We start from the raw sequence: 25,542 nt of genomic DNA, 5'->3' as shown, positions 1-25,542 counted from the left end.
ATTGGTATTTCTTTAATTCTTGTTTTTTAATTTTAATTGTCTATTCTCTACAGTGAAATATTTAATTGATTTTTTTCATTTTTACTTGTCGAGAAGTATGCGCGGTTAAGGATTCATTTGTTTGGACAAAAGTATTGTGTAAATAAAATTCAGTTTCAGTCAATTACGGTATTTTTTTTAATACGACCTTGTCGTATTTTCTGAGAAATTTTTTGATACGTTTTAATCCGGCCCTGACTAGGAAACGATAATGGCTCCGTCAAGGTCAAATTTTATAGAAATTTTAAACAAAGGAATCTGAGCAGAGTTGGCGTGCCGATTGTTTTATGTGCCGTGGTAATGGCATGCTTTGGATAATAGATATTTTTTGTAGGTGTACTCTTTGTAAACATGGCTGAATGCGTTTGATTTATTTTTTTAAATATTTTTGTTACGGATCATAATTCCAAAAAATACACCTTCAAAAATATAAATTAATAATTTGAGTAAACACACTAAAGTGTAGTAAGTAATAGATATCCGAAGCTCATGGGATTTACGGTCGAAGCCATATGAGAGGGGTTCAGAAGTGAAGTTGGTCAAGTCCTAGGAGATAATTAAAGGGAAAACGAGAGTTAAATTTTTTTAATGTTACTTAATTAACTAACTAAAATAACTCAAAATACAACTGTGGCCATTTTTAAGAATGTTTGTTTATACTTTTTTAGACTGGAACCATTTTATCCCTGAAAATATTTGAAATTCTAGATATACATTGCTTCATTGGTACATTCTTCTTCGTCATTAAGCGATTTGTTGACTTCACATTGTATCTTAATAGTCTTTTCTTCGATTTTTATAAAAATTATGGTATATAGGCGGGATAAAAGGAAGATCTTCCATGTGTTGCCTTTTAGAGTGTGTTACGTTACCTCTATATAAAATGATAAGATTTTTCTTCCTCGTGCAGTTTTATTCAAATCAACATGTCAGATATCTATGTATTTGTAAAAAAAAACTGGACTTAATTCATTTTAATTCAGACCACTCCAAATATGTGGATTTTGTAAATCTGAAGGAGAAACGACAGAACACATTGCCAAAAGCCTGGCAAATGTGAGGTTTTTTGTACTAGGTAATGATAACCATTTGACAAATATCTATATGAAGGTTTCAGTCTCCAAATTGCTAGACTTTTTTATTAACAGGATAGGATTGAAGAATGTAACCTAAGCATCAGAAGAGGACGCATGCTGTTGGTTAGCTTTGACTAGAAGTGTAATTATCTATATCGAAGCCAATAGGAATTTTACTATGTCTGTTAAAATTATCTTGTATGATGATTATGTTGGACTCCTGCTACCAGGAATGTTCTAAATAACACAAAAAGTTCTAAATTGTTATCATTTAGTAAATCAAAGTCATAAAAGCGTTCAGTTAGTAAAATTTCAGCTCTATTACAAGTTCAATTACAAAACAAAAAATATCAACAAATCCGTTATCCTTCAAAAAATACCCTTCCCTACACCGGCGTAGTCCTTCGCATCGGATCACTTTCGTAGTTCTTCCTCGACGACGATCCTCCGCCTCTCGAGCTGATGCTCACGATGCTCTGAGCCCGGATAGGCAGCGGCTGGTCCAGGTCGAACGTCACGAACTCGTGCTGGACGCTGGGCGAGTAGTCGCCGAAGAACGGCTCGGGTAGCTCGTCCACGTTGACGTCCGCCGTCGTGGATACGGTGTTCATGGTGTTGACGGTGACGTCGCGGGGCATGCCTCGCTCCACGCGGCTCTGGTAGTGCTCGTCGAACTGGTAGGATATCGTGGGCGGCGGGGGGAAGTCGTAGAAGGAGGTGGCCACGTCCTTGAGGGAGGGTGTGGACTGGTGGAAGCGGGAACGGTGCAAAGAGCAAGGCGATTCGTGGGATTGCCCTTTCGGTGATACTGGATATCTAAGTGCAAATAAAAATAAGCATGATTGTTCAAATATTTTATAAAGCTTCATTTAGAACCTCGCAATTAGTGGAATAAATTAGTGGTTTCAATTAAACTTCATACTTTTTAGTTTACGATCATTCACAATGTTTAAAAAACACAATTAAAATTAATAGAATATCCTAGCAACAGCTTGCGTTAGTCAGTTGTATCCATAGAGAAAGCCTAATATTTAGCTTATAAACTTTTTCTACTAATTGGATATGTCTACTACTAATTTTGACGTTCTGAATGCTTACATTGAAATTAAAGGAACACACTTCTACACTAATTGAAACCAATAATTTATTCCACTAATTCGAAGGGTCTGAATGAAGCCTAATATAGAAAATTTTAACGCGGGTTGACCACGATTCAGCTGTACTTGGACCAGCTATATTTGGATAATGCCATGTAAGTATATTGCTATGGATGTTGAACGTTTTTTACTTAAACGCTGCTAGTATCATATAAACTGTTTTATCCAAGTCGAGTTGCAAAGTTAGCGAGGTCCCACTGATATGGACACTACGAAACTTTCCAACTCGACTTTGATAAAAGAGTTCATACCTTAGATGTTGATATCATAAAAACAGCCCGTGTATTTGATCCAAGTATACTTTATTTTTTTTATTTTTACTTTACAGTATTTTGGAATTTTAAAGTTCAGAGTTGAAATTTAACATAATTTACAGGTTGGTTCGAACTGTATTCCGGAAAGTTCAGTAGCATATTCTGCAGATAAAAATAAGTAAAAAAGTTCGTATAAATGTATGTTCGAAAAAGCTTAGTTTCGCAGATACAGGGTGTAGAAGTTTCATTTTTATTTTGATTTTTTCCAAATAATTTAATAAGTAACGTCAATATTTTGATGAAAAGTGGTGTCAGATTTTTGATATGAGAAATTTGATTTTGATGTCAATATGACTCCTATTTGTAGAGGGTGTCACCTACGTGTTTTTTAACTGTTTTGAAGAGTAATAACTTTTCGTCCGTTCCTGTATAACACTACTGAATGAAAAAAATGTACATCTCCATGACTTTTTACGTAAAAATGTTTCTTAGTAAAAATCGTTACGAGCAACAGTCCTCAAGATATTTAGAATGGAACTAGTCAATGCATATCATTATTATTGACAAAAATTAAACACGTTCAGTAGATAGTGATTTGACTGAAATAAAATAAATTTGGGAAATTTTTATTTTTTAAATTAATCATAATTTTTTCTGCGAAAAAATGATGATAAAACAGTTTCTGTTGAACTTTTCGCACAAGCACATTTCAAATTTATGAATTCAGTCTAATAACAATTTAGTAAACATCATGTTTAATTTATGTCACTGATGACAGGTAATGATAATTTCGATTCCAAATATCTCCAGAACCATTACTCGTAGCGACTTTTACCAAAAGACCTTTTTTAAGTAAAAAACGTCGTAAATGTACATCTTTTACTCAGTAGTTTTATTCAGGTACGGACGAAAAGTTATTACTTTCAAACCAGTTAAAAAATATGTAGGTGGCGCCCTCTCCAAGTAGGAGTCATATTGACATCAAAATCAAATTTCTCATGTGAAAAAACTTCCAGACACCAATTTTCATCCAAATATTGACGTTACTTCAGAAATTATTTAAAAAAATCGAAATAAAAATGAAACTTCTACACCCTGTATCTCTGAAACTAAGCAATTTTATTTATTTTTATCTGCAGAATATGCTGCCGAGTTTTCCGGAATACAGTTCGGACCACCTTGTATACTTTAATTCAGTTATTAGCAGAACTGAAAGAAAAACATAAATTTTTAAATACAGCTAATTAATCAAATTATTTTATAGAAATTTTATTTTTGCGTTGAACACAATGTTTATTTATTAGGATTATTGCTACATTTTTGAATAAACATTTTTAAAACATCAGAATATGAAGTAAAATATTATTTATTTTTAAAATGAAACAAAGATTTTAAAAATTGACTACACCATATTGTCAACAATATATTTTATCAGAATAAACCAACTAAATGCATTTTTATTAAAAATTTAAAATTATTAATATATTTTGACTCGAATACATATACGAATAAATAAATGCCCATTTTTAAAAATTAAAAGTAAATAAAACTTTATAAAAACTATTTCACCATATTGTCAAGAATTATATGGGAGTAAAAGCCCTGCGGCCTGTGGTCGAGTCTGTAGTAAAAGCATGCAGCTGTTTCCAAAATATAATTTTCAAATACAAACCAAAAATTTACAGTATTTTTGTAAGATTTGTTTTTATTACATTTAAAATTATTATTTCTTATAATAAATAATTATTTTTTATGCAAATTTTTGCATAGTATTGTATAGATTTTGTAGCCCATTAAATAAATTATAATTTCAGTTGAGTATTTATTAAATTAGATTGTTAGAAAAATTAAAGGGGCGCAACATTTTTTTTAAACGGGAGCGCAGGTACAAAAAGTTTGGAAACCACTGCCTTAGACCCTTTAATTACTTTGAAAACATAATTTAACAGATGAGATTTATAAAACAAACTTCGTCATACTGTCAAGAATAATTTTTCTCAGAATAAATCTATTGGATTTATATTGTCTATTTAACAATATTTATTTATTAGTGGTACCTCGCAGATACACTATTTAATTACTATTAGAATCTTAAAAATTCATTATTATTAGAATTTTAATTAAAACAATAAATTACCTTAGTTAATCCTTTGTTTCTTTTTTAGTGAATGTAATTGATATTTTCTCAAACTGTTATTAGGTTTAAATTAAATTTTACTGTTCCAAAAAAAATAATTTACCTGTTTCTCGCAGGACTCCTGGGAAACGTAACCGTACTGTTAGAATTAATATAATAATAAGGATGTTTCCTACAAGGATAATCCATGGAAACCGGAGGCTCCAATATCCTGTTCAAACTAACTATCGATGGTGGAGTATTCCCTTTCTTTAGTTCATCATATTCTTTCCGTTTCCAATGATATTGCACTCTGAAAACAGATCATTAAAATTAGTATTTATTTAGAGTTTATAATTTATTAGATATTACCTGTACATAAACAGAAAAACACAGCCAATACCAGATATTTTCGTGGAAAATAATCCTATTATGTACAGTAAAAATGAATAACCATATTGGTATTCAAATAAGGGAGGGCTGATTTGCGACTGAGGTCTCAACTTGATGCCAACCTCTGCTTTGAACACTGATATATACACAATTAGTCCTAGTAGCATTAATAAACCTAAAAAATGGGATATAATTAGTATATTCTCAAGCAACTAACTTAACAAAAACTATACAGATATATCATAAAAGTGTTATTTCATGATGTGTTTTCCATAACTACCATCAGTGCTAAAACCTCCACCATATTATTAAAAATAATAAATTATCAAATCAAAACAAAAATTTAATTAGCAAATAAAATAAAATAACTTACCTAATAGAAAGAAAAAATAAATAAACTTACCTAATTAAATAAAGATTTAAAATAACTGAATAATTGAAACAAAAAAAAACACATTATTGTACATACATATATCTGAAAAATCGTCAAATCATGTTGTCTTTGCAATTTAGGTTAACTTTTGTTTAATATTCTATTTATTATATTTTATAAATGTTGAATGGAATAGAAGATTAAACATGTGTCCACTATTTAAAGAGAACTAAATTGAATTAGAAAAAACAACCACAAAAAAACTACTAAATATTTATTTAATTTTGTTCAAGCAGCAAAAATTATCTTCTACCTAGCATAACTGCAACTATCTTTCAGGAATGACATAAAATTATAAAATAATAATAAAAATAATGATTTTATAAAGAAAAAAAATAACTTGTATAAGCAACCAAATTAATAAAAACCAAACTCTCTCAATGAATGCACAATTAAACAAATATTCATGTCATATTTTACAAATCGTTTCATGTCGCGCGGTCGAATTGTTATAGTGTCATAAAATAAATTATCCTTGGCCATTTTGTCAAGAACAGAGTGGGTGTATTACCAATTATTTTTTTAATCTTCTATTTATTATATTTTATAAATGCCTGAATAGAAGAATAAAAATATGTTCACTATTTAAAGAGAATTAAATTGAATTAGAAAAAATAACTACAAAAAATGCTAAATATTTATTTAATTTTGTTCCAACAGCAAAAATTATCTTCAATCTAGCATAACTGCAACCATCTCGTCAGGAATTACATAAAATAATAATAAAAATAATGATTTTAGAAAGGAAAAAAGAAAAATAACTTGTATAAGCAAAACTAAATTAACAAAAACGAAACTCTCTTAATGTATGGACATTCAATGAATGCACATTCAAACAAATATTCATGTCATATTTTACAAATCGTTTCATGTCGCGCGATCGAATTGTTATGGTGTCAGAAAATAAACTTTCCTTCGCCATTTTGTCAAGAACAGAGTGGGTGTATTACCAATTATTTTTTTAACCTTCTATTTATTATATTTTATAAATGCCTGAATAAAAGAATAAAATTATGTTCACTATTTAAAGAGAATTAAATTGAATTAGAAAAAATAACAACAAAAAATACTAAATATTTATTTAATTTTGTTCCAACAGCATAAATTATCTTCTATCTACCATAACTGCAATCATCTTGTCAGGAATTAGATAAAATAATAATAAAAATAATGACTTTCAAAACAAAAAAAAAAGAAAAATAACTTGTATAAGCAAAACTAAATTAACAAAAACGAAACTCTCTTAATGTATGGACATTGAATGAATGCACATTCAGACAAATATTTTACAAATCGTTTCATGACGCGCGATCGAACTATTATTGTGTCATAAAATAAATGTTCCTTCGCCATTTTGTCAAGAACAGGGTGGGTAAATACATTACGTTTTAAAATTATAAATACACGAACTTTCTTGTTTTGATTTTACAAAATTAATATCATTAAATATTAATGGACCTGTAATGACCTATTAAAATAACATAAATTATTATATAAAATTACAAACATATTAAAACCGCCACAATATTTTTAAAATAAAATAATTAAATTTACAAATCTTTTGCAGCGTAAATGCAAAAAATGCATATATTCAATTAGGAAAAACTAAATTAACAAAACTTCCTCAATGTTATAATTAAAAAACAGAAGATTAGTATTTATTTATATTAAGAAAATTAGTATAGATTAATTAAAAAATAATTTAAAATATTCCTTCACCATTTCATCAAGGTAATGTAATATTTTAAATAATACAACTATTAATTTATCATAATATATATAAAGCGTATTTTTAGTTTTGGTTGGTGAGAGGCAAGGATACTATAGAGATAAGGATAGTTCGATTCCTATCTTCCTGCACTGTCAGTTACTGACCGAGTTGAAGTTGGCGCTAAAGATTTTAGACAGTGACAGTTATTTTTGCATTTGACGGACGAGCGCACAGTGCGTTGGAAGATAAATTTAGCGGGACAAAAGCGTTTGGTTAGAAATAAGCCATAAAATGTGTACTGATAAGAATAAATAGTTGTTCTGCAGATATCAAACTTTCACTTTTTTTTCAAATATCGATATATTGAATGATGTAGATCTTTTGAGTTACCAATAGTTACCAACACAGGTAGTCACAGTCGCAGGGAGTTCAAGCTTAACAGGTGAATGCCCAAAAAGATTCATTTCAATCGGATAATATAAAAACAAAACAACTCCATCAAAAGGCACTGAATTTAAAAAATTGTCTTAGATACTTACTATATATGAATTTACAATTATCGAGTGTTAAAATTAAAATTAAAATATCTATCTTATTTATTATTTTCAAAATAAAATATATTTTTTTTTTAAATAAATTATAGAGGGTGTCACAAGATTACAAATTAATTAAAAAAAACTGCTAAAGAGTTTTTTGATATCATAATTTTATGTATTTGGCAATAGTTTACAATACGATTTTTGTGTGTCATGTACAAATAATATCATAGTTTTATTATCTTGTATTTATTTATTAATAAATTAAGTTGTTAATAAATAAATAAATTTAACCCTATAGTTGCTATATATTAGACTATTTGCTACGTTCTTAGATTTTAAGTCCCAAACATTGCTCTCGAGATTTTGTCCCGCTAGAATAACCATCCGCCGCACTATGGAGCGCTGGTCGGCACGTGACGTAGCATTCCACGGCGACTACGACAGCGGCGATTTGACGCGATCGAACAGTCCTTTAGAATATATACAGTCCTTGGGCGAGAGGTAAGTTTTGAAAATAATAGAAATTATAATATATGAAACACTAATATCAAAACAGAAACCTCTAGGATATACGTATAATAACTACGAGAATAATTATAAAAAGATCTTTAAATTGAATTTAAATGTGAGTTAAATTTGTAGAGTTTTTTTAGGTTTAGAACTCAATAAACTTTAAAAACTGATATTCAACTCATTTTTTTAATTATTTTTGATAAACTAAGAAAAAAAAAGACACATTTATACACTCACACTCACTGCAAATTTTAAGAGGGCCTAAGGTATCCTGTTATTTATTTAGTCTATAATTATTCACTTTTTCATATAAAGTTAAAACAGTATAAAACTTTGTTTAACTTAGGTTTGACCACAGACTATTATAGGTTTGATATATTTAAAAAATTAGTCAATTTGAAGGCAAAAATTTGTTAAATATCAAAAAATGTATTTATTACTTATATTTCGTACATATAGTATCGGATGGTAAAAAAAGGCGTCAAAGAGGGCTGGGGAATGACAATCGATAATAATTTTGGCGAGGTCAATCTATAGATGTCATTTATTAAAAATTGACATAAAATATTTTTTTCAAACTTTCAAGCACACCATATAAAAGTCATTTTTACTTAATATAAAAATAAATTACAACCTTCTAAACGCCAATAAAAAATAAGGAATAATACGGGTCAAGTAAATGACGTCCAGACCCAAGTAACATTTTTCGGAGCCTAAAGTTTTATTAAAAGGTAACGGGTATTTATAAGAGGTTTATAAGGAACCTTAACATTTATAAGAGTGTTTAAAGTCTTATAAGAACACTTAAAAGTTTTGTAACACCTCGAAAAAATACCAAAATACTTGAAGTTTTATAATATTGCATCCAAAATGTTTTCATTACCTTATTTATAAAACCTTTGGTGTTGGTTACTTAAGGTTTTTTTAAGCGTTCTTAAAAATCTTATTATAAAACTTTTACTCTTGGGGTTTTATAGCTTACTTCGTAAAACCCTTATAAATTTTAAGGCACCTAATAAATATTCTACAGTTACTACAAAACCTAAAGAATTTTATAAAACTTATAAGCCCAGTAGCAACTCCTTTCATGTGTAGAATAGGGGGCGCTATATTTTTAAGGTTAGGTTATGTTTTATGTTCCTGTTTTGCTTTTGTAAATTAAAGATGGAAGAAGAAAGAAAAAACTGGAAAAAAGGTATATACAGCAGCAGTTTTTATAGAAAGTGCGTTAAAACCCGTGAAAATATTTTGGGAAGCACACCACCCACAACTACTAAAAACTACCAAAACTTAGACGTTCCTCAAGAAGATATATTGCCAAATAATTCGACTGAATCGTGTAGCGTTTTTTAAACAACTACCACTGCGAACGGCAGCTTTTCATCGGAGAGCAGTCGTGGATAAGGTATTTCACTAGAGAGAAAATTAATCAATAATAATAAACAAAAGATATATAGATATTGGGCGCCAGGCATGTACAGAGAAAGAAAACACAGTTGTATAATACTTAAAACTAATGACTATATTTATTCGTGATGAATTCTGATGGTAAATAGCATTGTACAATTAATATAATTATTATAGTGGTTACTTGTTGAGTAAAACTATATATGTAAATAATATTAAATACGTTCTATGAAAAGACTATAAAGAAAATACAATGCGTGTAACGTTATAGAAAATATAGGAAAAGTAGCATTACTTTATTTAAATTGTTAAATTTATACGGTGTTAAATCAGATGTGTTGCAACCTGTAGATTCTAGAATCTATCTCGTTATTCATCTGTTAGTATAGCGTAATAATAATGTCTATAGAAAGTAATACTATTACAATGCGTGATATTATGAAATCTAAAATCTAAATCACACTTTTACTACTGCATCGACATAAATATCCTTAATAATCTAACCACTAAATATAGTCTGTACGCTATTGTTTAAAATGTACGTTACTGTTTAAGACTGAAAACATTTTAGATGTTAAATGCAAAACTAGAACTTAAATATACACTTAGCTGTTCTTTTATGTAACCCTGCTTCAAACAGTAGCAGCGCGAGGAGGTCTAGCATCTCTGTACTGTCTGTCGGCGATCCAGGCTTAGAAATGGGGGTGAAGCAGCACGGGGCTCAAGCCACATCCACGCTGGGGCACTCTATGTGTAAGACAAATCAATCCTACTGGGGACACTTGTCCATGGGACATCCGTCCATAAGATAGTGGCACAAGAGAACACTACTAGGACCTTGAAAAATAGTCCATACCTTGGACACTTGTCCGTAAGACAATGTCCGTCCGTAAGACCCTAAGAACACGAAACTCTTGTTTAAAATCAAACACCGTCTAATAAACAAAATGAACCTACCTCGAAATACTTCCGAGGGCTCAATAAATAATAAACAATCTGTCCTTTCTTCCAAATGACATTCTGGAGGACAAAAGCAAAGGGACGCCAACGTGCCAGCCAAATACAAATACAAGTTGGGACATCCGTAACTCTACCCTAAAAATATTCACTAATATTATCGAATCTAAAAGGAAAATAACTCAGCTTTACCTGTAGCTTCGAAATGGCAGCTGATTCAGATAATACAGCCAGATTTAAATGACCACCATTTCTCAACACTGGGACTAATGGCGTCTAAGAGGCCGAACAATCCAACCAAAAGTGAAGTTAGATCACAGAGAATTGACAGAAGCGATGTTGACAGCGCGCGCTCCCACAGAGCGATACCATAAATCCTTACAGCCGTAGCTACTGACTAGGCTTATAGCTGGGAACGTAAAAATTGCGCGTCAAATAAACTATCCGGCTTGAACGAGAGGGAATCCGGTGATGATAGGCCAGACATCATATATCATATGTAAAAAAGACATGTAACGAACTAAAAACGTTACAATCGACTGCCACTGATGATGAAGGAAGGAGCGAAGGACCTTTGGAAGAATGTATAGATATCAGGGAAAATTGGTCAAAGACGGTGTTGATTTTCCATCCTCTGTGGACAATTTTGATGTGCATTGAAGGGCTTTGTTTTAATTATTTAGATTAAAAGATTGTTTTGCAAAAGCCAAAACGCCCGAAACAAAGTGGGGTTATGGTCAATGGTCAAGTTTCTATAAATACCTTTTTGGTAACTAATAAAACTATTAAGTATCACAAAAGCACCTAAGGTTTTATGGCAAGAGCAAAATTCCCACCTAGGGAAGTGTTATAAGAGTTTTTAAGGTGCTGATGATTACTTAAAGGTCCATATAAAACTAGAGGTTTTTAAAAGGCGAAATGGCGAACATGACGTCCTTTGACAAGACGGCCATTTTATGTTTCTGTTGTTGTACTCAGGGGGGTGACAGTAAACCGGAAAATTGGAAACAGTTGTGGCGCCGTTCTACCCAGGCAGAAAGCATGGCCTTCTAGACTGTCCTAGACAAAAATCTGAATATTTCTATATGATTTCTGTCAATTTCTGCTACGGAACATTTTTATGCCGTCGGCGTCCTGTTCTTTTGTCTTTTGTCTGTGTGTCAGCGTCAGCTCCCGAGGCCTCTGGCAAGGTCGGGCGCCATTTTAATTTTTGCCGTTTAGATTTGATTGGAAGGTTGTTTCTGATATTTCGGCTGAAATTTATAAGTACAAAGATGTTTTTTGGTATAAAGTTCCTTGTTAACACTCTAATAAAGTATATATGATATTAATTACATGAAGAAAATGATGAAATCGACGTTTCTGCGTGTAATAGGTATGGGCCATATTATATGTAAAAATAGATAATATGTTAACTGTTTTTATATTTTTTTAGCTTTAAACCCAAGGATTTTGGGATATTCTTTGCCAAGGATTTTTCCGTATCTCTCCTTTAAAGACTGATCGGTGATTTGAAAGCAATTGAAAGCAAGTTATACAAGGTAAATTATGATTATTGAACTATTATTAGCCTATATTAATTTTCTACAAGATGAACAGAAATGCGTGATTACATATCACATAGGTACCTATTATGTATTTTCATAGCAATAATGCTATAAATCTATGTATGTAGATTATTTTTAAAATACAAATGAGGTATTAGATGTATATGTATTATATTTTTTATTCATTTTATTTTCATTCAAGTCCTGTTTGATTTAATTCACAAAAGTCTTATGTACCTATATTTATATTTTTTACATATTTTTTTGATTCCAGGTTTTGTGTGGGTTCCGGATGCCTTTTTCCTGCTTCCAGTTATTTAGTTTTATGCCCGTGAAGCTGTGAAAACATTTATTTATCTTCAAGTTTCTGTAAGTCAATGCACTGTTACTTTACTAATTCAGTTTAACACAGCATCTCTGATATTATTTAAATATTTGATATTGATACAGTAGTTTATTGGATTATAGCTCTTTAATTGTGTTGATTTGCATATTTACATTCTCTAAATTCCAAATAAATATTTTGAGTAATTTTGTTGTATTATTTACTACTAGAAAGAGTAAAAAGTATATTAACCCTCATTTAAACCTCCTGAACAGCCCGCCATTAAAAACCGGAAACGGAAATAAATTTCATAAAATTGAAATTGTCATGTCTATGTCATGTCAAATGTCCCAGCCGCCATATCTGAAAATTAGTTACCCAGGCAGCCACGCTGTTTCCATAATTTAACATTGACTTGACACTTCTTCTTGTATTTATTATTTTATGGTTGTACTTACACAAAAAAGAAGAATACTGCTTTTTAAGGAATATTAACGAAGCTTTAAGACGTATTTTTTCAAAAGCATGAGGTTAAGTTTGGTAATGTTGCGCAGTTTATTTGCAAAAAAAACAAATCATGAGACGTAATTTTAATTTTTTGGTTTTTACAAAATAAATTATATTTGTGTTCTAAATCGAGGCGCTTTAGTTTTAAAAAGGGTAAAATGTTAATATTACTAGATAAATCTTCCGTGCCAATAAAATTTAGTCCTCATAGAATTCTTACAGAGTATTTAATTTGTTATGATAATTATTATAATACGCCATTTTCATCAAAGTGAAAATCCATTGCTGTCAACTTTAAAGTACAAGCAGAATAATAATGACAAGGACTTGAAATAGAATATATTGCAAACAAACGTTGTAGAAAGAGATGAACTAAAAAGGGGCGTTTTTTATTTTGGTGTTTATAAACACCGTAAAGATCAGGAAGTTTATAATAGCTATTATAAGGAATATTAAAGGTTTTAAAGCGGTAACGAAAATGTATTCCTTGCCGCTATAAAACTTATTTGTGGTTTATAAAGGTAACGACAACCTCTTAGTTACCAATAAATGGAGAGTAAAGGTCACGCTAAAGGTTTTATAAGGTACTAAAATTTGGTCACCGTTACCTTTATAAGATTCTCCATTTAAGTGCTATAGGGGTGTTATAAGGGTAACGAAAACGTTTCGCGAACAATTGATAAGCTCTTAGGTTTTATTAAGTAGGTTACCGAAACGTAACCATTACCATTATAAAACAAAAAATGTTAGTTGGGGAGCTTGACCTCGCCGAAATTATCATCGATTGTCATTCTCCAGCCGCCTTTGATGCCGTTTTTTTCGATCGTATGTTACTTTTCTTAATAAATTAAATTAATAAAAATTACCTGTAAAAATAAATAATAATCCTGAAACAAACGTATAAATTCCTCTATATCGCACGCATTGCCCTAATAAGCAGCATACAAAAGCTGCTAACATTAGACAGCTCGCCAATAAAAAAAATATCGCCGATTTTGAGACGACATCTGAAAATAATAATAATTAATTAACTCAAATGGCATAAAAATTAATACATTAAGTATTAAGTACTTACATGGGATAACTAATGTTGAGTCTTGTGGATCGGGACTGTAGTCTTGAGCAAAATAGTCAATTCTCCTGCAGTAGAAGTGTGTTTCCCCAGCTGAAACAAAATTAAAACATTTCATTAATATAACATAAAACAGTTTTTTGCAAAAATAGATTGTTGATTTTCAACAAATCAAGAAATAATAACCTGTTCTAAAAATAATCTAAAGTTCTTCTCGTTTCAGGAATAGATATTCTTTCATTATGATTCTTGCAATAGTAGCTTAATATCCATAAAGAGGTAATAATATTAAAGTAAATTGAATTTTTCAATTATGTATGTATATGTTGAGTTACTTTTGTAACAAACCAGTAATCTTAGTTATTTTTTATGAATATTTCTAATTTTAATACGGTATGTTATTGCCTATTACACAGGGTGGTCCGAACTGTAATCCGGAGTGTATCCGGATTATATTAGTTTCGGAGATAGAGAGTGTAGAAGTTTCACTTTTATTTCGATTTTTTCCAAATAATATCTGAAGTAACGTCAATATTTGGATGAAAATTGGTATGGGTGATTTGGTTTGGTTGGTTTTTACATGAGAAATTTGATTTTGATGTCAATATGAGTCCTACTTGTAGAGGGCGCCACCTACATATTTCTTAACTAGTTTCAAGAGTAATAACTTTTCGTCCGTACCTGTATAAAACTACTAGGTAAAAAATATATATTTACGATGTGTTTTACCTAAAAAAGGTCTCTTGGTAAAAATTGCTATGAGTAATGGTTCTCGAGACATTTGGAATCCAAATTATCAATAGCTGTCATCATTGACATAAATCAAAAATGTTGACTAAATAATTATTACACTAAAATCACAAACTTGAAATGTTTCTGTGCCAAAAGTTCAACAGAAACTGTTGTTTACGAAAGACATTTTATACGTAAAAAGTAACGGAAATGTATATTTTTTCATTTAGTAGTTTTATACAAATACGGACGAAAAGTTATTACTCTTCAAAACAGTTAAAACACACGTAGGTGGCTCCCCCTACAAATAGGAGTCATATTGACATCAAAATAAAATTTCCTATGTCAAAAAACTCCCAGACACCAATTGTCATCCAAATATTGACGTTACTTGAGAAATTACTAGGAAAAAATCGATATAAAAATCAAAATTCTACACCCTGCATCTCCGAAACTAAGCATTTTAGGACATACATTTATACGAACTTTTTACATATTTTTATCTACAGAATATGCTGCCGAAGTTTCCGGAATACAGTTCGGACCACCCTGTATAGAGTGAGTTTTAATTAGGTACAAATATTTTCAGGCCTGGTAGATCTCGATAAAAGAAACATATTTTTTCTTTACCGTTCTTCAAATAAGTCCAAAATAACCGAATTATTCTACTTTCAAAATTTCCAATAAAAAAATAATATTTTGCTTAAATTTTGAGGAGCACTGGATCTTTTCTGGATTTTATTTCTTATAATTTTAATCTACTACCTATGTTGCCATATTTATTATCAAGAAATTATATTTTTTAACTAAGAAAATTTCTAAAAAAATTCTCAAAAAGTTCCAAATTTTTTTTTTTTTTGCGAAAAAAGCTCACAATCGTGTTTTTGGGGTCGAAATATACTACCCCTAAAAATACTTGAACTTATTTAAGACTTACCCTGTATATTACTAGCTAATACGTATCCAATTCGCTTTGCATAAAAATTTCGAAAGATATATTTCTTTATAAATCTTGCAATGTTGGGATACAGTAAAAGTCTTTAAAGTGAAATAAATTCATTATATTAAACAGAACTTAAACAAAATGCTTGAACATGTCAATTATTATATTAAGTTTCTCATGTAGAAAACGTAATTTTATCAGCCGACTGTTTTTATTAAAATAGAAATAGTTTGAGTCGACTCAGCCTTAAATGAGTACTTGGGATTCACAATCCTGAGAATAGGCGGTTGAATCGTAGAGTGCTAGCCACATTACCTTGCTTGTATACCGAACGACTCTAGCATGGCGAGCTATTATTATTATTATGTGGAAAAAGTTAAAACTTTGTTAATATTTTTTACCAATTGAAAATTACTAATACTAATTTTGACGTTCAGAATCATAATTTATTATATTATTTTGAAGTTCTGAATAACGCTTTAGTCACTCAGTATGTAATGTTCAGTAATAAATATAAATGAAATGCGCTTGGAATGGGCTAAGCTGATTTAAAAATCAGTTGCCACATGTATTATAGATATATGACATGAAACTTTTAACTCTGCTATTTGTTCACATAGTTTTTAGCCTTTACCCTTGTGTCTGTAAAATAAATCCATTTTCACGAAATACACACTTTAAACTGAAATTGCCAATTATGGATTTGTTTAGAGTTCGTAGTTAAAACAATTTCGTTTATATAAATCAAATATTATTTTAAAATAGGTTTCCAATTAGTATTCCAATAAAATTTCAAAACGATCTGACGTGTATAACATTCCTTTTGTTCTATTGACACGTTGATACGTATGTTCGGTACTTAATATAATGTTTTAGCTTCAATTATTTTGCGAAATATTTAGTGTTTTCGACACGACAATTTAATAGATTGAAACGCCAATAAACTATAAAAAAGGTAAAAATTTTATATATTAATAAAGAATACTCTACCCCCCTCAGTAAAATATGTCGAATTTAATTGTTATTTTTATTTTATATATTTTTCTTTGTATTAAACTATTAAAAGAGTATTATGTCTATTTATTAAGAATATCCAAAACTAACCAATTTATAGTTTTATAAGAATCTTTATTAATTTGCCATATTCTTATTTTATTATTTATTTTTCTCTGCAAGATGAATTTTAGCAAAGAACGGGGAATCGTATAATCTATTATTAAGAAAAATGCATTATGGTTCTTATGTGGATTTTTACGGATTTTTTTACCTCAGTGCTTTTATTTCCTTCCACGTTAGAATTATTTGGGAAGGAGGAAGAAAAGATTGTAGCTAATCTGGTTTACAAAAACAATTTTCCTAATTTGTAGCAAACAATATTAAAAGATTAAAAGAAACGTAAATTTGAAAATATAAATCTTTAGCAAAAAATGTAGTTTACGTTAATCAATTTTTCAAATATCATATCAAAAATCAAGCAATCCATTTCAAACGTTGTGGTGGCTTCTGAAAAAGAAGTAAACATGAAGTATGAATAAATATCATTAGTTTGTAATGGAGTGTAATGGAATGCTACTTATAATGTAATACTATATTAAACTGATATGAAAAATTAAAAACAGTGCATTTAGAAAAAAGTTACCGATAGTAGATTAAGTAGGCTGTTCCTCTAAGGTTACACAATGATATTTATTTTTAATCATTGTCTAATATTATTAATTATTACAATATAGTAAAAAAAAATATATTTCTAAAACTTAAACTTGTAAAACTGTAGGGCAACAGTGACTAACTATTCTAGAGCTCCGCCTTTACGGTGCTAAACTATTTAAAAAGTCCTCTAATTATTTCGTATTTTTGAATGGATTTATATCAAACCATGTTATTTTCATATACAAAAGTATCTGTTACAGTTTTCTTTTAAAACAATAAAAGAACATTGTTTTTTAAAAATGTACGTAGACTATAGTTTTAATGACATCGGGTCAATCAATAATTTTCTCAATCAACTCGATATACTGATGATGTTGTCAGTATTACTGATCAAGCAATACTACTGTTATATTAATCAACCGCTTAAACAAACATAACATACAATTTTATATACTAATAATAACCTCATACCTCATAATATATAACCTCATACCCAAGGAAGGAAAGGAAAAAAAAATATATGAATATAATCTAATGGTTAAAGAAAGAAGAAACAATAATTAATCTATTTATAATATACTAATTCATCATAATAAAATTAAATAATAATAATATTGTAATGCATAATAATAATATTGTAATTTTATTCCTGGAGATTAAGTGAAAAATTTTGTTCTTATATATGTAAATATATCTTATATTATAAACGCGTGTTCAAATATTATTGTGGAATATATTATATAAACATAAAACGAGAAGTAATTATTAACGAAATATCATCGTAACAACAGATATTTTAAAAACATCTAGGTTTACATATTTCACTTTGATTTATGAAAAAAAAGTCCTCTGCCTCGGGTATAATACCGACATGTTCTAGACATAGTTCGAAACGAAACGAAATTGAACGGTATAACAGGAAACGCCAAAAAATTATCCCAATGCCCTTCTCTGTAATTTCACGAGTAGTTTGGTGGCGCTTTTGTGAAACAAACGTATACAACGGTCGAGACAAAACGAAATAGGTCAAGGCAACCAGAGATAAGCCGAAATACAACAAAGTTAGGCGACGAAACGCGACCTTGGCCTGCTTCGAAGTATTCTCGAATAGTGTCGAGCGCGTATGTTCAATTGACGGCGAATAAAAGATACACACAAAATGACTGATTGCAGAAATAAAGGGCTTCAAAATGACTTGAAAATGGCGATTATATATTTACATTCTATATAATTTTATATATAACTAATCTTTTTTCGAAGCCAATTGTTGATTTTTTTTTGGTTCGAACGCTATGTTAATTTATAAAACAAATTATAATTTATTACACTACAATATTACAAAACAGGCATTTAAAAATCAAGATATTTGCTATAGTTAACAAGGTTAAAAAATATAGTTATCACGGTTTTTTTCTTAATTTGTTAAAGACAGTATGGATCGCCAGAATGAAAATCATTGTGTGTACGACATTAGAGAATGACATTGCACGTAAACGGTGGTAAAATACGGTAGAAAACAGGAATACATACCTATAAGATGATTGGAATGAACTACATTCAGGAGTGGTTAAACGCGCTTTAAGAAAGAAGAAAATGGGTTTTAAAAATATTAAAAATATCTATTCATTCTACGGTCCATTAAGTAGGCACGAAAAAGACGATCGATGGCATTCACAATGTATGCTTAATTTCCAAACCCACTCTGTTGCATTGCTTTTCCTATCGTAAGTTATATTAATTTATAAAGCAACTTATTATTCACTATACTACAATATGCAAAATTAATATTTAAAAATCAAGACATTTGATTATTTTAACACGTTTATTATTTTAAAATTATTTTTAACACGTTTTTTTATAATTTGCCAAACACTAGAGACTAGCCAAAGCATTATACAAAAAACAGAAAATTCATAGTTCATTAAATACTACGAACTAGGTTATTTTAATATTCCTACTTATGATCCTGTACAAATTAAACTTTGACAAAGAAGGGTGTATCATATAATGTATAATTATGAAAAATGTTTTTTTATTTATACATTAAACCCTCTTTACGCGCGATGGGAGTAAAAATTCAAAGCCGCGACATTTGACAGCCTTGACACGACATGGCCTTGACAATGCCTTTATGCACGAGCTTGCGAGAAAAAAAAAAACCTGGTGAAACCTGAAAAGAAAATAAAAAAAAACATCCTCTGCTTGTGTGCTAGGAAGTAAATTTTCATGCATATTTTCATCGATAGGTTTGTAGCTTCTGAATAACAGTCTAAGTAAAGCATTTAACTCATTTGATAGCTCTGAATTAGAGTTATTAGAGTTAAGCAACCTGCATTTTCATTGGAGGACATAGTCATATTTATTTCAAACCAATAATCAACGAGAATATTTGTATAATTTAAAAAAATTACTGAAAACCACTATAAATACGAATTGTGGGTTAGATTCATTTCTTTTTTCTCTTCTTAAATAAAATTAAGCGTTAACATTATTAGGAATTTCCATAAAAGTGTGTATTTTGAGTGGTATTTCACAAAATTTGCAGGCTATTGAGGAAACAGAAAATGTACAGACTACAGAAATGAATTGAAAATAACCTTTATATTAGAACAGCATTATATGTCACTTTTTCGAACATGTCTTCAAATGCTCCAATTTAATGGCTGTTAGTAAAGGTGCGTCCAGATCTGGCAAGACAAAAGCGAGGAAAGAGCGAGACAAGAGCAAGACGAGAGCAAGACGAGAGCGAGACGTGTTCTATCCATTTTTTGAGGCAAGTCTGCCACGAGACAAGCGAGTGAGATTATAGTGAAAGGAACCCAAACACATTTTAAATTGTAATTGAATATATCGAACGATGGCCAATTAATAACGGATAGAGTAATAAATGTTTGTATCTTTAACATGGTGTTTGATTTGTAGTATTTTATTCATCGTCGGTTTTTTTTCTTTTGGTTCATTTCCCCTTTAATCGTTCATTTGTTTCGAGACACGACGTCTTGTAGAACTCTTTTTAGAACAAAATATTAAATAGAAAAATTATAGGAAAGGTTAAGAAGCACATTTTAAAATTACTGTAGAGTATACAGAGCACTTCAAAAAAGTGTTGCGGATGTAACATATATTTTTTAATAGGAATACCCTATTTTTTATTAATTCAATTTGTTTAAAGAAATTGCTATATTTGGGTACTGTAAAAATTAACAGTGGCGCAAAATTTGTAAATTCTATCAGAAAAAATGATAATACAAACGGTGTATCATTTAAAAAATTTGAGATTATTTAATTTTAAATAGTCGAAATACACAAATCAGAGCTAATATCTCGCAGTCGAGCGTCTACCAAAAACACGTCCAGAGTGTGGCGCGAACTTTCTTTGATCGGTCGTCGCAAAACCGACAGGGTACGGATAGCAACGAGGCTCCGTGGGCTCTAACGCTCCGAGGCTCCGTCTCGCTCTCGTCTCGCTCTCGTTTCGTCAGATCTGGACGCACCTTAAGAAATTTCACTTCAAATATGCGCACATAATGCACACACAGTTTTTTTAATTATAAAAAAATTTCTGTTGTGGCAGTTTACTGAATTTCCGTCAGTGATATTTTCTTCTATTTTAGGATTATTTCTCATTATTTATTTCAAAATTTAAAAATAATTTTTTTTTAATTTTCATTTTTATATGTAAAAATGTGTTAAACTTTGTGGTCTAATAATAAAGACGTCTTTGAAATAAAAAAAAACGTCTTTGTCAGCTAATTAACTATCAAATTTATAGTTTTATAAGTATTACTAACTACCATGTTCTTATTTTATTATTTATTTTCCTGTACAAGATAAACTTTAATAAAGATCGCGACATCGTATAATCTATCATTAAGAAAAATGCATTAAGTTTCTTATGTGGCAGTTTGCGGAATTTCCTGCGCCGCGCCGTGCTATTTCCTCCCACGTTAGAATCATTTGTTGAACTTTCCGGGACAAGAGGTTATGACTAATCTGATAAACTTGCAAGAATAATTTTCCTGACTTGTAGCAAACGACATTAAATTTCTCCTGTTGGGTTCGCAATTAAGCCGAACGTAATCAGGGGTTGAACGTGATATGTTTCTGTTATCCACGAACGTTCGCTATTTTTATCCCTTTGTTTCAGGTTGCAACCTATTTAGAATAGTGTTTTTTTTTGTAAAATATATATTAAAATGCATATATGCATACTCTGTGTACAATAACTTTTGCATTGTGTTTTTTATGGTACTAAAGGATATATAAAAAATATTATTAATTTAAAAGAACGGATCTCTCCACAAAAATCCTGTATGGGTATTTCGCCATTGCAAGAAAATCTACAAAATAAAATAGTTATTTTTTGTAAACACTACTGCGTTAATCGAACGGAAACTACTTGTCAACAGTTAAGTTTACAGCTAAACAACTTTGCCTAACGAACAAAAAAATTCTTAACGTTTCGGCAAGTTTATCTCCTTCCGTCGTCGGAAGCAAACAAAAATACAACGAATAAAGAAAAAAACTATTTAAAATATTTAAAATTCAACTATTCGAGAACACCTTTAGTTTTTTTAAAACAGATAGGTCTACAAAAACCGTTGACGTTCTGTTAAAATGACATGATATCAAGTTAAACTTCAAAATTAACAATTATTACCTGATAGCAATTACTTAATAAGGCAAAACCAAAAAGCCTCAAATTTTCTGTATGATTATTTTTAATTTTTAAATTTTTACGTATGTTGTTTATTTATGTTATGTTCTTTAAATTCAAAGAAACGATTGCCATACATTACTAACTTCTACAGATGCATGAGCAATACATTTATTTTTATTAGATTATATTAAAAAAAGCCTCTTTTATTTTTACTTTCGAGGCTATCGCTTCTTTCATTATAATTTTGGCGTTGTTAAAATTTATTCTGTGCTCTGTGTCCCATAAATGCTGAAATTTATGGAAAACATTCAGAATTCATGGGACACAGGGCACAGAATAAGTTTTAACAATGGACATACAGGATTTTTTTAGAGAGATGAATCCGCCACATAGGTATAGACATTTTTTAAAAGAAAGAATATAATACCATACGATCGAAAAAAAACCGGCGACAAAGACGGCTGTGGAATGGACAATCGATGATAATTTTTGCGAGGTCAAGCTCTAGACGCCATTACTTGGTCCGTATTCCTCTTTATTATTTAATTAATTGTGCTTACTGCCAGTTGGTCTTAAGAAAGTTCCACTATATTTTTATATCGGGTAAAAATTATTTTTAAATGGTGTAGTTAAAGTATAAAACTTGAGTAAAAATAATTTTTAGAAATAGATTTGTGTCTGGAAACGTTCTATCCTTTTTTAATCTTTCTATAATTTTGTTTATAGTAAGGGGTTAGACAACGACAAAATAAAATACTAATTTACTATAAAAATAAAGTGTTTTGTAAGTGGTAAATTAGTGTATGAAATGGCGTGCACAGGTTTAGGACCAGGAAATAAACAACCTTTTATTTAAAAAATTGGCGACGTTACGACGTGTATTTACTTTGTGACGTGTATTATGTATGCAATTTTATTAAATAAAAAGTTGTTTATTTCTTGGTTCTAAACCTGCGAACGCCATTTCATATACAGCATGCCTCCCCGGATTGACTTTACAAGAGGAAGAACTTTTTTATTATTGGCATTTTGAGAGAGAGAAAACAGTTTTCTTCAGTTTCAGAAAACAACTTCTTTAACATTTTAAAACAACAAAAAATATTACGTTAATTAAAATTCTAATAATAACAATCTATCATCGACTATAAGAAAGCATATGACTATGTTCCTCATTCTTGGCTTAAAAAGGTTTTGGAAATTTATAAGATTAATCCAAAAATTACAGAGTTTCTCAGTCATGCAATGACACTATGGAATACAAAACTAATTGTGACTGGACCGAAACAAACATACGAAACGAGAACCATAAAGATCAACCAAGGTATATTCCAGGGCGACAGCCTGAGTCCAGTCTGGTTTTGTTTGGCCTTAAACCCCTTGAATAAGATACTTTCAAACAGCAACTTAGGCTACAAGGTCACCAAGCGAAACAAAGTAGTACTAAATCATCTTATGTACATGGACGATATTAAAATATATGCAAATAATCCCGAGCAGCTTCAAAGTCTGTTGGAATTGGTATCCCGTTTCAGTAAATCAATCCATATGGAATTTGGCTTATCTAAATGTGCTACTGTACACTACCAAAAAGGTAAGCTGATAAGTCATGAGAATGTTACACTAATGGATGGTACAGAGATAGAGACACTAAAAACATCTGCATACAAATATCTTGGAATGTTACAAACGGGGCAGATCAAGGATAAGGAAATAAAGACCAGAATGAAAAATACTTACCTAAAGAGAGTGAAAACCGTTTGTAAAACATACTTACCGGGCAGACAGAAGATTGCAGCAGTCAATAGATTCCTGTCCTGGCGCACACATACGGAGTCTTGAAATGGTCCAAAACAGAGCTGCAGGAAATAGACAGAGCTACTAGGAGAACACTATCTCAGTTCAGATTGCACCATCAGTCATCTTCAGAAATCAGGTTGTATCTCCCCAGGATCCATGGAGGGAGAGGACTTATCAATGTTGAAAGAGCATGCAACAGACAAAATAACAAACTAGCAACCTATTTTATGCAAAGGGATACTTACCTTCATCGAGCAATATGCGAGATTGACCGAGGCTACTCTTTCTTGAACCTGGCTTCCCATATCCCAACGGAAGTTCCATCGGTTCAGGAACAGCTGAGGGAACTTCGAGGAAAGGCTCTGCATGGAAGGTATGCCAACGAAAGCCAGGCAGAAGGAATTGATAAAAGTGGATCTATAAATTCCTTACAAACATTAACCTCATGGGAGAAACCGAGGGCTTCATATATGCAATACAAGATCAAGTGGTTAGCACTAGAGCGTATAGGAGGCATATTTTAAAACAAAACATACCAACTGACAAATGTAGAGTATGTCATAAGATTAGCGAATCCATCCAACACATCAGCTCTGGATATGAGAGTCTTGCGTCAGTCCACTACACGGAAAGACACGACAACATAGCAAAGATTATTCACCTGGAAATGCTAAAGTACCTAAAAATCAAGAACCCTGAAAAGAAATATTATGAATACAGGCCACAAGAATTACAGGAAAACGAACATCATAAAGTATACTGGAATACGCAAATACAGACAGACAGATCAGTAGTTCATAATAAGCCGGACATTGTTTGGATAGATAAAAACGAAAAGAAAGCCTACTTAATCGACGTAGCTGTACCACTAGATGACAACGTAGTCGAAACTGCAAAGGAAAAAATTTCGAAGTATCAAGACTTGGCTTTCGATATGAGGCAAACCTATCATCTAAAAGCAATCCGACTAATACCACTCGTCATTTCAAGCAATGGTTTGGTTCACATTGATTTTGAGAAGAACTTAAAGGAGCTGAAGCTACCAGAAAATATCATAAGTCAATGTATTAAAGCAGCTATTTTGGGTACGGTGAACATAGTCCGCAGAGTAGTGAACATGGAGCCTTGAATGGAAATATTCCGGCGATACGTCAGGGTACAACCGAGAGAATCGTGAGAAGAAAAAAAAAAAAAAAAACAATCTATCAAAAAATGAAGAACGATTATTATTGATCTTTACGACTTTAGAAAAAATTCAACCATATTTCATGTTTTTCTTAATTTTCTCTAAATCAGTATGAAAATTATAGAGATACCCATAGAGAACATCGTAGAAAACTCACCCTGTACATATAATTATACTAAAAGTGTTAGGAAGTATAATTTGTGAAAATTCTTAAAATAAAAAAAGTACCGATATCTTCAGAGGGTCTAACTTGCATTATAATTTATTATTCCAGCTAAAACACTTTTTAGATGAGTTCAATTACGCTAGCGAGCATAGTTTCATGCACCGGTTTTGCAAGTGGGGTCATAATCGGGGCTATTTCGGCTATAATGAAATTTTCTAAAGGTACATACTTATAATTTTAGAAGATGTTCATAAAACATTAATTTTTACCGTATTATCACTAGTTGATTGAAAAAAGTGTACCGTTAATATTGAAAATTATATATAATCCTCTCTTAATATATGTCTATTTATTTTTTTGAG

At 30.6% G+C, this 25,542-nt stretch overlaps 1 protein-coding gene across 1 annotated transcript; it reads right to left on the bottom strand.

Annotated features, from left to right (window-relative positions):
* Nucleotides 1-217: 217 nt before the first annotated feature.
* On the bottom strand, nucleotides 218-24,152 carry LOC115887775 (voltage-dependent calcium channel gamma-8 subunit-like). The gene is made up of 6 exons (XM_030907272.1): nucleotides 24,074-24,152; nucleotides 14,050-14,139; nucleotides 13,841-13,981; nucleotides 5,015-5,210; nucleotides 4,767-4,955; nucleotides 218-1,931 (listed from the first exon to the last, which is right to left on the bottom strand). Exons 1-6 carry the CDS (start codon nucleotides 24,150-24,152, stop codon nucleotides 1,502-1,504), a joined length of 1,125 nt encoding a protein of 374 aa, XP_030763132.1. The 3' UTR covers nucleotides 218-1,501.
* Nucleotides 24,153-25,542: the final 1,390 nt, after the last annotated feature.

Source organism: Sitophilus oryzae, unplaced genomic scaffold (genome assembly GCF_002938485.1).
Source record: "Sitophilus oryzae breed Bouriz unplaced genomic scaffold, Soryzae_2.0 scaffold_637_pilon_pilon, whole genome shotgun sequence".
NCBI lineage: Eukaryota > Metazoa > Arthropoda > Insecta > Coleoptera > Curculionidae > Sitophilus > Sitophilus oryzae.
This window is presented reverse-complemented; position numbering and strand designations above follow the sequence as displayed.

Coding starts and splice junctions, on each gene's coding strand:
- LOC115887775 (XM_030907272.1), bottom strand. CDS start 24,152: ATGGAACTTCCGTTGGGATATGGGAAGCCAGGTTCAAGAAAGAGTAGC. Junction 4,956..5,014: donor GTTTTTCTGTTTATGTACAG/GTAATATCTAAT, acceptor ATCTGTTTTCAG/AGTGCAATATCATTGGAAAC. Junction 1,932..4,766: donor AGGAGTCCTGCGAGAAACAG/GTAAATTATTTT, acceptor ATTTGCACTTAG/ATATCCAGTATCACCGAAAG.